The sequence below is a fragment of the Trachypithecus francoisi genome, unplaced genomic scaffold (genome assembly GCF_009764315.1).
Source record: "Trachypithecus francoisi isolate TF-2019V2 unplaced genomic scaffold, Tfra_2.0 Lachesis_group11, whole genome shotgun sequence".
Classification (NCBI taxonomy): Eukaryota; Metazoa; Chordata; class Mammalia; order Primates; family Cercopithecidae; genus Trachypithecus; species Trachypithecus francoisi.
This window is the reverse complement of record NW_022681456.1, coordinates 129,525,220-129,537,266: the sequence shown is the minus strand read 5'-3', so window position 1 is coordinate 129,537,266 and position 12,047 is coordinate 129,525,220. Positions and strand designations below refer to the sequence as shown.

General features: G+C 49.7%; 1 protein-coding gene across 38 annotated transcripts in view; it reads left to right on the top strand.

Annotated features, from left to right (window-relative positions):
* The window catches only part of LOC117090701 (voltage-dependent L-type calcium channel subunit alpha-1C), a 744,659-nt gene that overhangs the window by 482,420 nt on the left and 250,192 nt on the right, over positions 1 to 12,047 (top strand). For all 38 annotated transcript variants that reach the window (XM_033223225.1, XM_033223240.1, XM_033223224.1 and 35 more), the window contains exon 4: positions 10,269 to 10,408. In XM_033223225.1, coding sequence (XP_033079116.1) covers positions 10,269 to 10,408 — 140 coding nt within the window. The remainder of the gene's footprint in view (positions 1 to 10,268; positions 10,409 to 12,047) is intronic.

Sequence of the window (12,047 nt, the reverse complement as noted above, 5' to 3'; positions counted from 1 at the left end):
ACACAGCTGCCCAGCGACAGAACATGTAGCTTTATGAGGACACGACAGCCCTGGGACAGAGGAGGCCAGTGGAGAAGGGGCTCCTGCCCTGGGCAGGTGGCTGGCCTGGGTGGCATTTGGGCTTCCTCTCAACTCCAAGAGGGTGACACAGGTGGCAGTGTGGCAAAGGTCGATCATGCCCTCTGTATTGTTCAAACGCTGGACACCAAACAAAGAAATCAAATGCCCCATGCCTGCCCTGTAGATTGCAGTTAGAAAAACGTGGGCCATGAGGAGACCACTGGGGTGTGCAAATCTCCCACGCTGGCTTCTCATCCCCAGGCCTGTGAGAGGTCAGCACAGGCACATGTCTGGGCTGGGGCAGAGGAAGTGAAGAGCCCAAGAGGCGTGCACAGGGCTAGTGTCAGACAACGAGGCAGCTTTCAGCACCCTGGATCTGAGCACCCACACCATGTGCTGGGGCGGGGAGGCAAGGCAGGCCCACACCCACGTGCTGAGGCAGGGAGGAAGGCATACACGCAAGAAACTGATAGGCAAATAAACCATTTCAACTTAACATCGTGGGCAAGTACAGAGAAACAGATAAGTTTGAGAAGGGTTTTTTTGTTTTTTGGGTTTTTTTAATTGAGCTACTATAAAACCAATGAAACTAGCATATACTTTTCAATTCACCCAGCTTCAATTGCTGCTTGCCCTCAATAAATAGGTGCATTGTTCTCTTCAAGGCTGGGCTTTGCTGTTAGGCTATTACTGGTTTTCCCTGTCTTTCTGCTTTACAACAATGTCCTGAGTATAAGCCCAGACCCTTGGGAGCAGCAGGCACCTTCTAGCAGAGACTGCTGCAGAAGGCCCTCAGCAGGACCTGCCTGCAGGATTGTGAAATCGTAGCATTGTCCTACCTCCCTGCCCAGCCCTTCTTCCCAATCTAGGCGCACCCTGCGCATCTGTCCACTGCCCCACCATAAAAGGCTGTGCTGTCAAACATTTAAGATCCAAAAGAATGCTTTTTTTAAAATTGTGGTAAAATATATATAACACAATTTACCATTCTAACCATTTTAAGTATGCAATTCAGTGGCATTAATTACACCCACAATGTTGTGCAACCATCACCATTTCCAAAGTTTTTCATCTCCTCAAACAGGAACTCTGTATCCATTAAGCAGTAGTTCCCACTTCTCCCTCCCCCAGCCCCTCATAACCCGTAGTCTACCCTGTGTCTCTGTGAATTTGCCTACTCTAGATCTCTCATGTAAGTGGGATCATATGGTATTTGTCCTATTGTGTCTGGTTCTTTCGTTTAGCACAGTGTTTTCATGGCTCATCCATATTGTAGCGTGTGTGGGGATGTGTAGGCACCACATTTTGTTTATCCATTTTTGTCAGTGGAAGGAAAGCTTCTTGATGGCTGAATCTCAGGCATAGGTGGAGACCCCAGGAGGAGGAGGCCTTCAGTGAGGAAGGCCTGCTGCCCACCGCTCCAGCCATACCTGACAAGCAGCCTTTTACCTGCCCAGCGGCTCCTGCTGGGCACAGTAACCCAGGGGTTTCAGACAGTCCGTGGATGGAGACGGCCATGCTTCAGCAGAAGGAATGCCAGAGCAGCCATGGAGAAACCCTCATGCCCCTCACACAGGGGAGACGTGTGGCCTTGAATCAGCTCCCTCACCTCCGTATCCCAAGGAGTTTGGGAAGGGGGTCCTGGTTTTTGTCCCTCACCTCTGTATCCCAAGGAGTTTGGGAAGGGTGTCCTGGTTTTTGTCCCTCACCTCTGTATCCCAAGGAGTTTGGGAAGGGTGTCCTGGTTTTTCTCCTGGCCTCTTACATTCTCCAACTCACTGATGTCCTGAGAGGGCAATGCGGCAGGTGGTGAAAAGTGCTGCAGCTCTTGGGAAGTATTTGTGGCATGCTGGATGAAGACATGGGAGAAGAATGAGGTAGTGAGAGCTAAGGGGTTGTGCTTCCTTCGTCTCTCAGATAGAGGATAGGCAGGAACTGCATGTAGAGGTCAGGCTGATTAGTATTCAAGTTCTGAAACAGCCTGAGATACAACGTGTGTGCTGCTTGAAGTATTATTATTGTTTTGATTGTCTTTTGCACCTTGTGCTGAGATGGAATTGCATAACTGGGCTTCTCATCAGTTCTATTTGGTGGAGAATTCTTGCTGGCTTCCATAAGTACATTTACATAAATCGAGGTGGGCACACACAGGCTGTCTTCGTATGAGTTCTCACTCCTGAGTCTGTCGCCTGGTGAATGCAGCCATACAGTGTTCAGCGCAGGTGGGCGGGCATCCCCCAGCTCTACGGTGCACCTGGGAATAGACACTTCAGTCTCTCCAGACTGCCCTGGTCCCAAGAGATCTACCCTGGCATGGCTTCTGCTCACAAGGAGTCTGTGTTCCTCTAAAGTACAAATATTAATAATCTCATTAATGAAGGGTGTTTTATTATAAAGTCTATTTGTATTCATGGTGATCCTCCAAACAACGAGGAGAGGAGTGAAGAAGAGGAGCTCTTTATTCCATCCCGTGTCCTAAAATCTCACTGTGCCTTGGGCAAAAATGCACAGACCAGGGCCTGGCGATCTCCCTCGCCATAGCACCTTGGAGGGACTTTGGAAGTTATCTACCACTTTGGAAGTGGTATTCAAAGTACCAAGAAAAATGAAAAAAACACTGATCCCTCTTCTCAAATCTTAGGCAGAACTCGGCACATAAAGCCAATAAAAGTCTTCCAGAGTGGTCAGTAATAGATAGCTGCTGCTTTTTGTGTGTATTCTCTGTCCACACTCTGTCATACTGGCTCCCTGGACCCTCTTCAGCTGTGTTAGAACCCTTGGACATTCAGCATGTGGGTTTATGGCGTTGCTCTGGTTCAAGAGAGGATGGGGAGTCGAAGCCTCCTTGCTTAGCCTTCCCCTTGCCTATACCTGCCCCGAAGCTCTCTGTGGAGGCCTAGAGCTCTTTGCAGCACTGTAATTTTCTTAAGTCCTTTTTCACATGAGAAAATAGACCCGGAGAAGTAGAGTGACTTGTCCGAGGACGGGCAGCCAGTTGGTGCCAGAATCGAAATTATTACCATCATTCAAAGACTTCTCATCGGTAAAGACTCATCATTATTATTCTCATTCTTGAGCCTTTGTCCTCAAAAGCTTATAATGTAGTTGAAAAGAGTGGTAATATATACATGAGAAGATAAATGGAAAACTAGGATAGCCGGTACACATCAGTGTCTAATTAGCTCTACAAGTGTTTAGAAGCCATCATGATTCCTGGAACTGGGGCTCTCTCTCCACTGACCTCTTCTAAATATTTCAGACGTGAGTGTGGCCATGGACCCCCAGTTGCCAATAGGAGATCTAAGAAATGAACAGGGAGAGAAGGAAGAAAGGGAAAAGAAGATGGAAATAGGAAGCAATAAAGGAAAAATGGAACTGAAGAGAAAGTGATAGAAAGGAAGAAGACGGGAGCTATCTGTGGACAAGGTCATCAGCCTGCCTCAAGGCTGGCAGGGATCCACGCACTGTCAAAGGAGCAGGGTCTTCCAGGAGTGCTGGGGAATCCCTTCCAGCCTGTATTGGGCCGTTGTTGCACTGCTATAAAGAACTACCTGAGGCTGGGTAATGTATAAGAAAAGAGGTTTGATTGGCTCATGATTCTGTGGGCTGTACAGGAAGCATAGTGCCATCTGCTTCTGGGGAGGCCTCAGGAAGCTTCCAATCATGGCAGAAGGCAAAGGGGGAGCAGGCACATCACATGGTGAGAACAGAGCGAGAGAGAGAATGGAACAGGGAGCTGCCACACATTTTTAAATGCTCAGACCTTACAGGAATGCAGAGCGCTCACTTATCACCAAGGGGATGGGCTAAGCCATTCATGAGGGATCCATCCCCATCACCCAAACACCTCCAACCCTAGAGATTATCGTTGAACATGAGATCTGGGTGAGGTTATGTTCAAACGATATTCTGCTCTTGCCTTTCCTAAATCTCATGTCCTCCTGTTGCAAAATACAATCATCCCTTCTCAATGGTCCCCACAAAGTCTTAAGTCATTCAGCATTAACTCGAAAGTCCAAAGACTCATCTGAAGTAGCAGGGCTGGAGGGCCCAGCAGGAGCCAGAAGGAAGGCAAATCCCTTCCACCTATGGGCCTGTAAAATCAAAAGCAAGTTAGTTACTTAGAAAATACAATGGGACTATAGGCATTGGGTCAACTCTCCTGTTCCAAAAGGGAGAAATGGATCAAAAGAAAGGGGTCACAGTCCCCAGGCAAGTTCAAAACCCAGTGGGCAGTCATTAAAGAGCCAGAATGATCTGCTTTGACTCCATGTCCCACGTCCAGGGCACACTGGTGTGAGGGGTGGGCTCCCAAGGTCTTGGGTACAGCCCATTTGCAGTTTGGAATGTCTGGGTGCTTCCATGCTGTTGGTCTGGGATTCGTTCTCTCTTCTGCAGTTGTTCACACCTCCTCTACGCTATCCAACCTTAACACTGAACAGTAGGAATGGGAGTCTTCATCTGTCCCACTTGGCTTCCAAAGTTTCCCAGTTCTCAAGATCACCAAAAGGGCCAGTTTGCATGCTGAATATTTGGTGCCTTCTCAATGAGCTCTGTGACCACCCAGGATTCAGGAGGGCACACAGGCCTCTGGCTTCAGAGTTCAGGCATGAGGAGGGCCACAGAATTGTGTATTCCTGGAACCAGAGGCGCTTGGGGCATCCATGAGAACAGTCTTTGACCAACTTTTTATTTTCTTCACTCCATTCATACTCGCCCGTAGATGTTTCTGTGACAGCACAACATATGTTTTGAAGGAGTTAACCAAGCTGTTTTGCTTGTTTATGGTTTTGGGTTTTTTTTTTTTAAGTAATTCTAGAAGGGCAGTCATGCCTCTAAGGTCAGACTGAATAACACTGCTTGTTGCAACATTTAGTCAGCACACGCACACACGCAGTGCACGCACACACGCACACATGCACACACGCAGACACGCAGGGCACACACGCACACACGCAGTGCACACACACGCACACACACATGCACACACGCAGTGCACGCACACGCACACACGCAGTGCACACACGCGCACACACGCAGTGCACACACGCGCGCACATGCACACACGCAGTGCACACACATGCCTCACGGTGACCGTGTCCCAGACTTTTCAACAATAGGCAGCTGTCCTTCTCTGGGTTCTTGTTCAGACCCCTTCTTACTGGCTCCCTGGGCCCTTTCAGTTCTATCTCGGACCCTTAAACAATCAGCCATGAGGATTGTGAAACCAGCCATGTCTCTGGGGATAAGTGGGACCAGTGAACTGTGTTTCTCCAGTACCCCGGCAGGTGAGATGGGATGAACAGACCTTTGGCTTGAAGGTCAGAAAGTCTGGTTTCCTGTCCTCTGTGTGTTTCTTCCGGGCTTCAATATCTTGTCAGTATCCTAGTTTTTCAGGTGAGGAGTTTAATTAGATAATCTTTAAGTTTCTTTCTCTACCAGACTTTGTGATTTTAAGAGAGGTCCTGTAACTTCTGCTGGAGATAAATTCGCATAATGTGAAGGGGTTTTCTTGGGGATGAGGTTTCTGATGGGATGCACGTCTTGATTGGTGTTTGTAGTGGCTGTTCCATACTGATTTGGAGCCCAGCCTCTGCCCTTTTCTCTTTAGTCTGCACACTCTCCTCTTTCAGCCCTCCCCTGCAAGATGAACTCTGCTCTGGGCCCCACCTCTGTAGGTCTGATCACCAATATCTCCAATTCAGCAAGTTCATAACCGATGTCTCTACCTTCCCCCAAAACCCCTCTTCCTCTTCTTGAAGTCCCCTGCTGTAGTGAGAGGCATCACCATCCACACAGTCACCCAAATTAGAAACCTCAGGGAGGGGGCATTGCACATCTCTGCACTGCCTCTTCCCTCAACCCCTACGTGCAACCAGAAAACAAAGCACATGCTTTCTCCTCTCAAATCCACCTACGTCTCACCAATCCCACTGTCTCTACCGTGGCTCCAGCCTCCATGATCTCCGCATGGGTCACTCTCCCCTACCCTTAACCCCATCACTCATTCTCCAGCCAGTGCCAGATTGCAGGGCATATCTCACCAGGTCATTCCCATTCTCCTCAGAATGGAATCCAAGCATCCAGGCATAGCCACAAAGTTCCTGGTCATCTTGCTCCTGCCAGGCCCTCCAGCCCTGCTACTTCAACACCCTCACTCCAGCCAAATCAAATGTTTGCATCACAGAGCTGTCCATATCTCCCATCTTCTTAGTTCACTCTCCACCTGCAATGCCTGACCCCCTCCACATTCCCTACTCCCTACCCCCAGCCCCTAACCTTCTTCACCTGGACAACTCTTCATCCTTAGAGATTCAGCTTGAAGATTCTTACTTTGGGAAGTCCATCCATAGCCAGCTGTGCTTGCCTCCAGAATGCCATGTACTAATTGTATTGGAATCATCTGTCCATTTGCCCTACATTGTACCAGTACATCCTTGAGGTTTGTTTCTGAGACTTTTTTTCTCAAGTCTCCAGCAGGTCCATCTGGGTCTCCCTATGTTCTATGCCAGGATGCAGGACAAATGTTACATGGCATGGATCAAGGAATAGGCTTTTTTGGGAAAATTTGCCAAGGCCAAAGGTCAAAAAGAGAAGTCACATCGCCCAGCCCTTCCATCTCAAAAAGAGATATGCCAGGTCCAGGATGCTGCTGGTCCTGCAGTAAGCCTGTACCCCAGTGGAGGACTCTCATCACACCCCCCAAACCATGGCTCTCTCTTTTTATAGGGCAATTAAGTAAGAGAAAGCAGCCTGTCAATGAGAGAATAAACAGACTGCTTGGTACCAGGTGGTCTGGACTAGGGATGCCAGCTGTTTACAGGAGTTGTCTGGGAATGCCAGTTTCCCAGCACATAGGACCCTCAGAGCCTTCAGGATATTGCTGCCCTCTCTGACAGTGGGAGGAGGGACTCTGTGCTTGAGTGCTACCTCTTCTGGAGGGCTCATTATCTAGACAACCCAGAGGAAGATACAGGGTCACTTTTTGACAATGCAACTAGTTGTACCACACCGATCATGAATGACTGAGGGGACAGATGGGTGGATGGATGAGTGGGTGAATGGGTGGATGGTGGGTGAGTGGATGAGTAGATGGATGATAGGACAGATGAATGAGTGAGTGGGTGAATGGATGAATGGGTAGATGGGTAGATGGATGGATAAATGTATAGGTAGGAGGATGGATAAATGGATGGATGGATGGCTGACTGGCTGGCTGGATGGATGGATGGGTAGGTGGGTGGATAGATGGATAGTTGAATAAATGTATAAGTGGATGGATGGATGAATGGATGGATGGATGGATGTGGGTGGGTGGATGGACGGATGAATGGGTAGGTGGGTGGATAGATGGGTAGTTGGATAAATGGATAGGTGGGTGGGTGGGTGGATGGATGGATGAATGGATGGGTGTATGGATGGTAGGTGGGTGTATATATGTATGTACATGTAGGTGAGTAGGTGGATGGATGAGTGGGTGGTTGGATGAGTGGGTGGTTGGATGGATAGAAGAATGGGTGAGTGGGTGGGTGGATGGGTGGACTGATGGATGGGTGCTTCAGTGGGTGGGTGGATGTAGAGTTGGGTGTATGGATGATAGGTGGGTGTATATATGTATGTATGTGTGGGTGGGTGGGTGGATAGAAGAATGGGTGGATGGGTAGACTGATGGATGGATGGGTGCGTCGGTGGGTGGGTGGGTGGATGGATGGATGAATGGATGGATGGATGGATGGATGGATGAATGAATGCACAGGTGGGTGAATGGGTGAATGAATGGATGAGTGGGTGGGTGTGTAGGTGGGTGAGTGGATGGATGGATGAATGGGTGGGTGGCTGGCTGGATAGGTGGTGAGTTGGTGGGTAGTGGATGGATGAATGGGTGGGTGAGTGAATGGAAAGATGAATGGAAGGGTGAGTGGGTGGATGGATGGATTGATGGGTGGATGGACAGGTGGATGAATAGATGGATGAATGGATGAATAGTGAGTGGGTTGGTGGGTAAATGGATGAATGGATGGGTGAGTGCGTGGAAAGATGGATGAATGGATGGGTGAATGGGTAGATGGATGGATGGATGGATGGATGGATGAATGGGTGGGTGGATGGGTGGATGGATAGATGGATGGGTGGGCAGGTGAATGAAAGAGTGAAAACAACTAGCACATATGAAAGCACCTGACGCCTAATGGATACCCAACTTCTGTTTGTTCCCCTTTCCTTTTCCTTCTTTCTCATCTCAGCTTCAACTTTCTGGGAATACAGAAAGAAGTGACCCTGTCATTTAGTGGCAGACATGAAAGATCTGAACTATCACGGGTTGGGGATGAGGAGATGGGCTGAGTGGCTGTGTGACAACTCCTCTATTCCTATTCCCACAGACATCCTCAGGTTCCCCTGTGCTGGGATGTCTCATGTATTCTCCTTCAACATGGCCCTGATGTACATTTTAACCCAACACCACCTGACTTTAAAAGATTGGAACTTCCCACACACTGTGATTTGTTCCTGGGTCACAACCCCAAGGGAGCCGCCTCCCTAAATGCATTTTATGGCACAAAAATGGGCAGGAAGGGAAGGACGAATCTGCCTCTGAGATGCTGATTAAGTCTGACCCCCGCACTCTCTTCCCACTGCCTCTGCGTGATCTGGGCTTTCATCAGCATGTGAGCTGGTGGTTCTTCCGGGTACCTCAGAAACACCTGGAAATTGTCTACAATGCACATTTCCAGGTTTCACAGCCAGGAGATCTGTTTCAGTAGATCTGGACAGCGCCCAGAATTCTACAGTTTTTAATTTGCATCCTCAAACTGCTTCACAGTGAGGCTGGCACTCCCTACATGCCCAGGGGATTGTGATGGAGTGAATGGGAGCCCAGGTACCTGAAGGCTCCCTACAGAGCTTTCCATCCAGCTCCCGATGGCCCTGCCTTGGAGGACCCTCCCAGCTGGCCAGGCAGGAGGAAGTGGGCCTTTGTGGGTAACACTCCTCCTTCAGAATGTGGGTGAGCCTGGAGCAACCCCTCACCACTGCTCCCACATGCACACACCAGAGCTCCCTCTGACTGGCAGAGGAGGGGAAAATGGGTCCAGGGGTTCTGAGCCAAGTGCCCACTTGGGGCTGTGGACAGGCCCGCCCCACTCTGGAGGGCCTGTGCCCAAATGCAATATGGATGGGTGTTTTGTGGCTCCAGTGAAGGATGGCTGAGGCTTCTGCAGAGGCGAGCAGTGGAGCATGAAGGCATCCAGGCAGCCTTTGCCTGGTGGGGGCCATTAAGGCTCTGCACTTGGGATGGGGAGTGCAGAGATTGGGATGTGGAGAAAGCAATTAGTGGCGAGGGAAGAGCATGAATCAGCACAGAGTCGGCTCGCTCTAATTGAGCCAACAAGTTTGTCCTGTTCGCTCTGGGTTCCCAGGGATGGGAGCTGCATCCTTAACTGCAAAGCCCTTCTTCAAGGTGTCAGGGGAGGAAGAAGGCTGTCTTCTGCCCCTCGAGGGAAGAGAAGGGCTCTTTCCATTCTCCACCCCCACCCAGTGCCTGCCTCCATCCTCAAAATGCCGATTTTCTCTGCCGAAATGTTTGATGTCTTTGGACAGAAGGTTTTATTTTCTTAAGAGATTTCACGTTTCTGGATCAGTGTATGTGAGCAGGTGGCCTCTGTCCGGGCTGCTCTTAAGGGATCGTCACCGTCTCCATTTCTTTGTGGCTGCATTTTCGCTCCGTCATTTGGAGGAACTCAGCTAGTACCTTCCCCAACACCAAGTCCGCTGTCTTCACGGCTTGTTCCTGCAGAATTGTAGCACGATTTTCCAGGAGCTCTGCTTTATCCCCTTCTCTTTTTGCCCTGACATTGTTTTCCATTAGATGGAGACATTGTGACTTCTCGTCTGGGAGGGCACAATAAAATGTCAACTGATTAACTAAATAAAATGTTTCAAAAAGTAGGAGATTTTTCCACTAATCTAATATTTACGTTTTAATGGGGGAACTTTGACGAAAAAAAAAAAAAATCCCATAATCCCCAGTAGGTTGGTGCTGTCGTGGTAGAGCTGTGGAGTTGCTCATTTGGCCTGGCTGTCCCCACTTGGTCCCACCACAGTGGGGGCAGCACTGTTTTCCATCTACTTGTGAGATCTGCTGGTTCCAAACTTTCCAAATCCCCAAACGAATGACTTATTTTTCTCTCTTTTCTATTTTTGTTTCCTAGGAACGAGTGGAATATCTCTTTCTCATAATTTTTACGGTGGAAGCATTTTTAAAAGTCATCGCCTATGGACTCCTCTTTCACCCCAATGCCTACCTCCGCAACGGCTGGAATCTGCTCGATTTTATCATTGTGGTTGTGGGGTAAGTATCCCTGCCTGTCTCTTTCCCTTTATCGTACCAGTGTTGCGGGACTTTTCGTTAGGTTTGCTAGAGACGGGGTCCTTGTCATATGGCCACAAAAACTTAGGCTCGCAGATGATTTAGAGAGTGAGAAAAATGAGATTTATTTTGCTAAAGGAACAGAAAGGGAAAGAGAGATTCTTGGCAAAGTGAGAGTGTGCGCTTCCTGCCCATGGGCTTCCCGCCTCGCAGACAGAATCCAAGGTTTTAGCCAGGAAAAGAAGGGGTCAGGTCTCCCTGCTGCAAACGGTGGCGTGAACGTCTGTGGTTCCACCCCCGTGTGCACTCCTGCCAGTGTGCAGGCTGGCTGGAGTTTCTCTGGGGACCACTTCCCACCTGGCTATCTCACCAGTACATCCCTCTTCTTCCTTCTGTAGTATCTCTTTTCAATTCGGTCCTAACTGTGCTGGCCTTCAGGCAAAAGAAAGGATCCCTGAAAATCACTTTGAATTCAGACTTCCCCAGAGGGACAGGATGTTCCCTCTACCACTCCCACACCCCTCTCTACCACTCCCACACAGGAGTGCACACACACACACCCCTCTCTGCCACTCCCACACAGGTGCGCACACACACACCCCCCTCTCTGCCACTCCCATACCCCTCTCTGCCACTCCCACACAGGTGCACGCACACACACACCCCTCTCTGCCACTCCCACACAGGCACACACACACACCCCTCTCTACCACTCCCACACCCCTCTCTGCCACTCCCACACCCCTCTCTGCCACTCCCACACCCCTCTCTGCCACTCCCACACCCCTCTCTGCCACTCCCACACAGGCACACACACACACCCCTCTCTGCCACTCCCACTCAGGCACACACACAGTTAGTTGGACCTGAGTGCTCCTAATGGAACCCATGCCGCTCGGTGCCGCTAAGGATGTCCTCTTGCTTAAGGACTTCATGTCATCTCAGACCACATCTGGTCCCGCAGTTCCTCTGCCAGTTTCCCTGCTGTATCACTGAGCACATTTGGGACAGCTCGTCCGTGAGCATACAGTCTGCAGGTGTGGGGTGAGGGTGGGGCGCACATGGGCTGTGCCTGTGCTCTGGACTCGTACGGAGGCCACATCCCCATTCTCACTCTACAGGGGCCCTGGTTCTGTGGCCCCAGGGAACCAGACTGCTCAAGACAGGTGGGTGAGAAGGAAACAGGGAACTATGAAAGGCAAAGAGGACAGGTAACCAAACCCCAATCAAATGCAGCTTCCCCCCAGACACCCTGCTCCACGGTAGCATAAGAGTCCGTCTAGGCTTTCAAAACAGCAATGCAAAGAATCTGAAATAAAATGTAGAGTGATCTCCTTATAAATAAGTTAGTAACCCCACAAAAAGATTCTCCATAAACGATTTGTACCTAACAGGCCTACATACACTGGTGAAGTGTAGGTTATTAAAACGCAGGTGATGAAGTTCCGTCAACACATCCGTCTTGTCATAGGAGGGAGCCCATTGCAGCAGATTTTACCCTGAGAAGAAGCCGGCTCCTTTGGGCTAGTCCCTTGTTACTCTGAGCCCAGTGAGTGCTCAAGTGGCTGCCGCCTTGGACTCTCCCTCCCTTGAAATCCTGGCAGTCTGCAGAGTCAAGGCC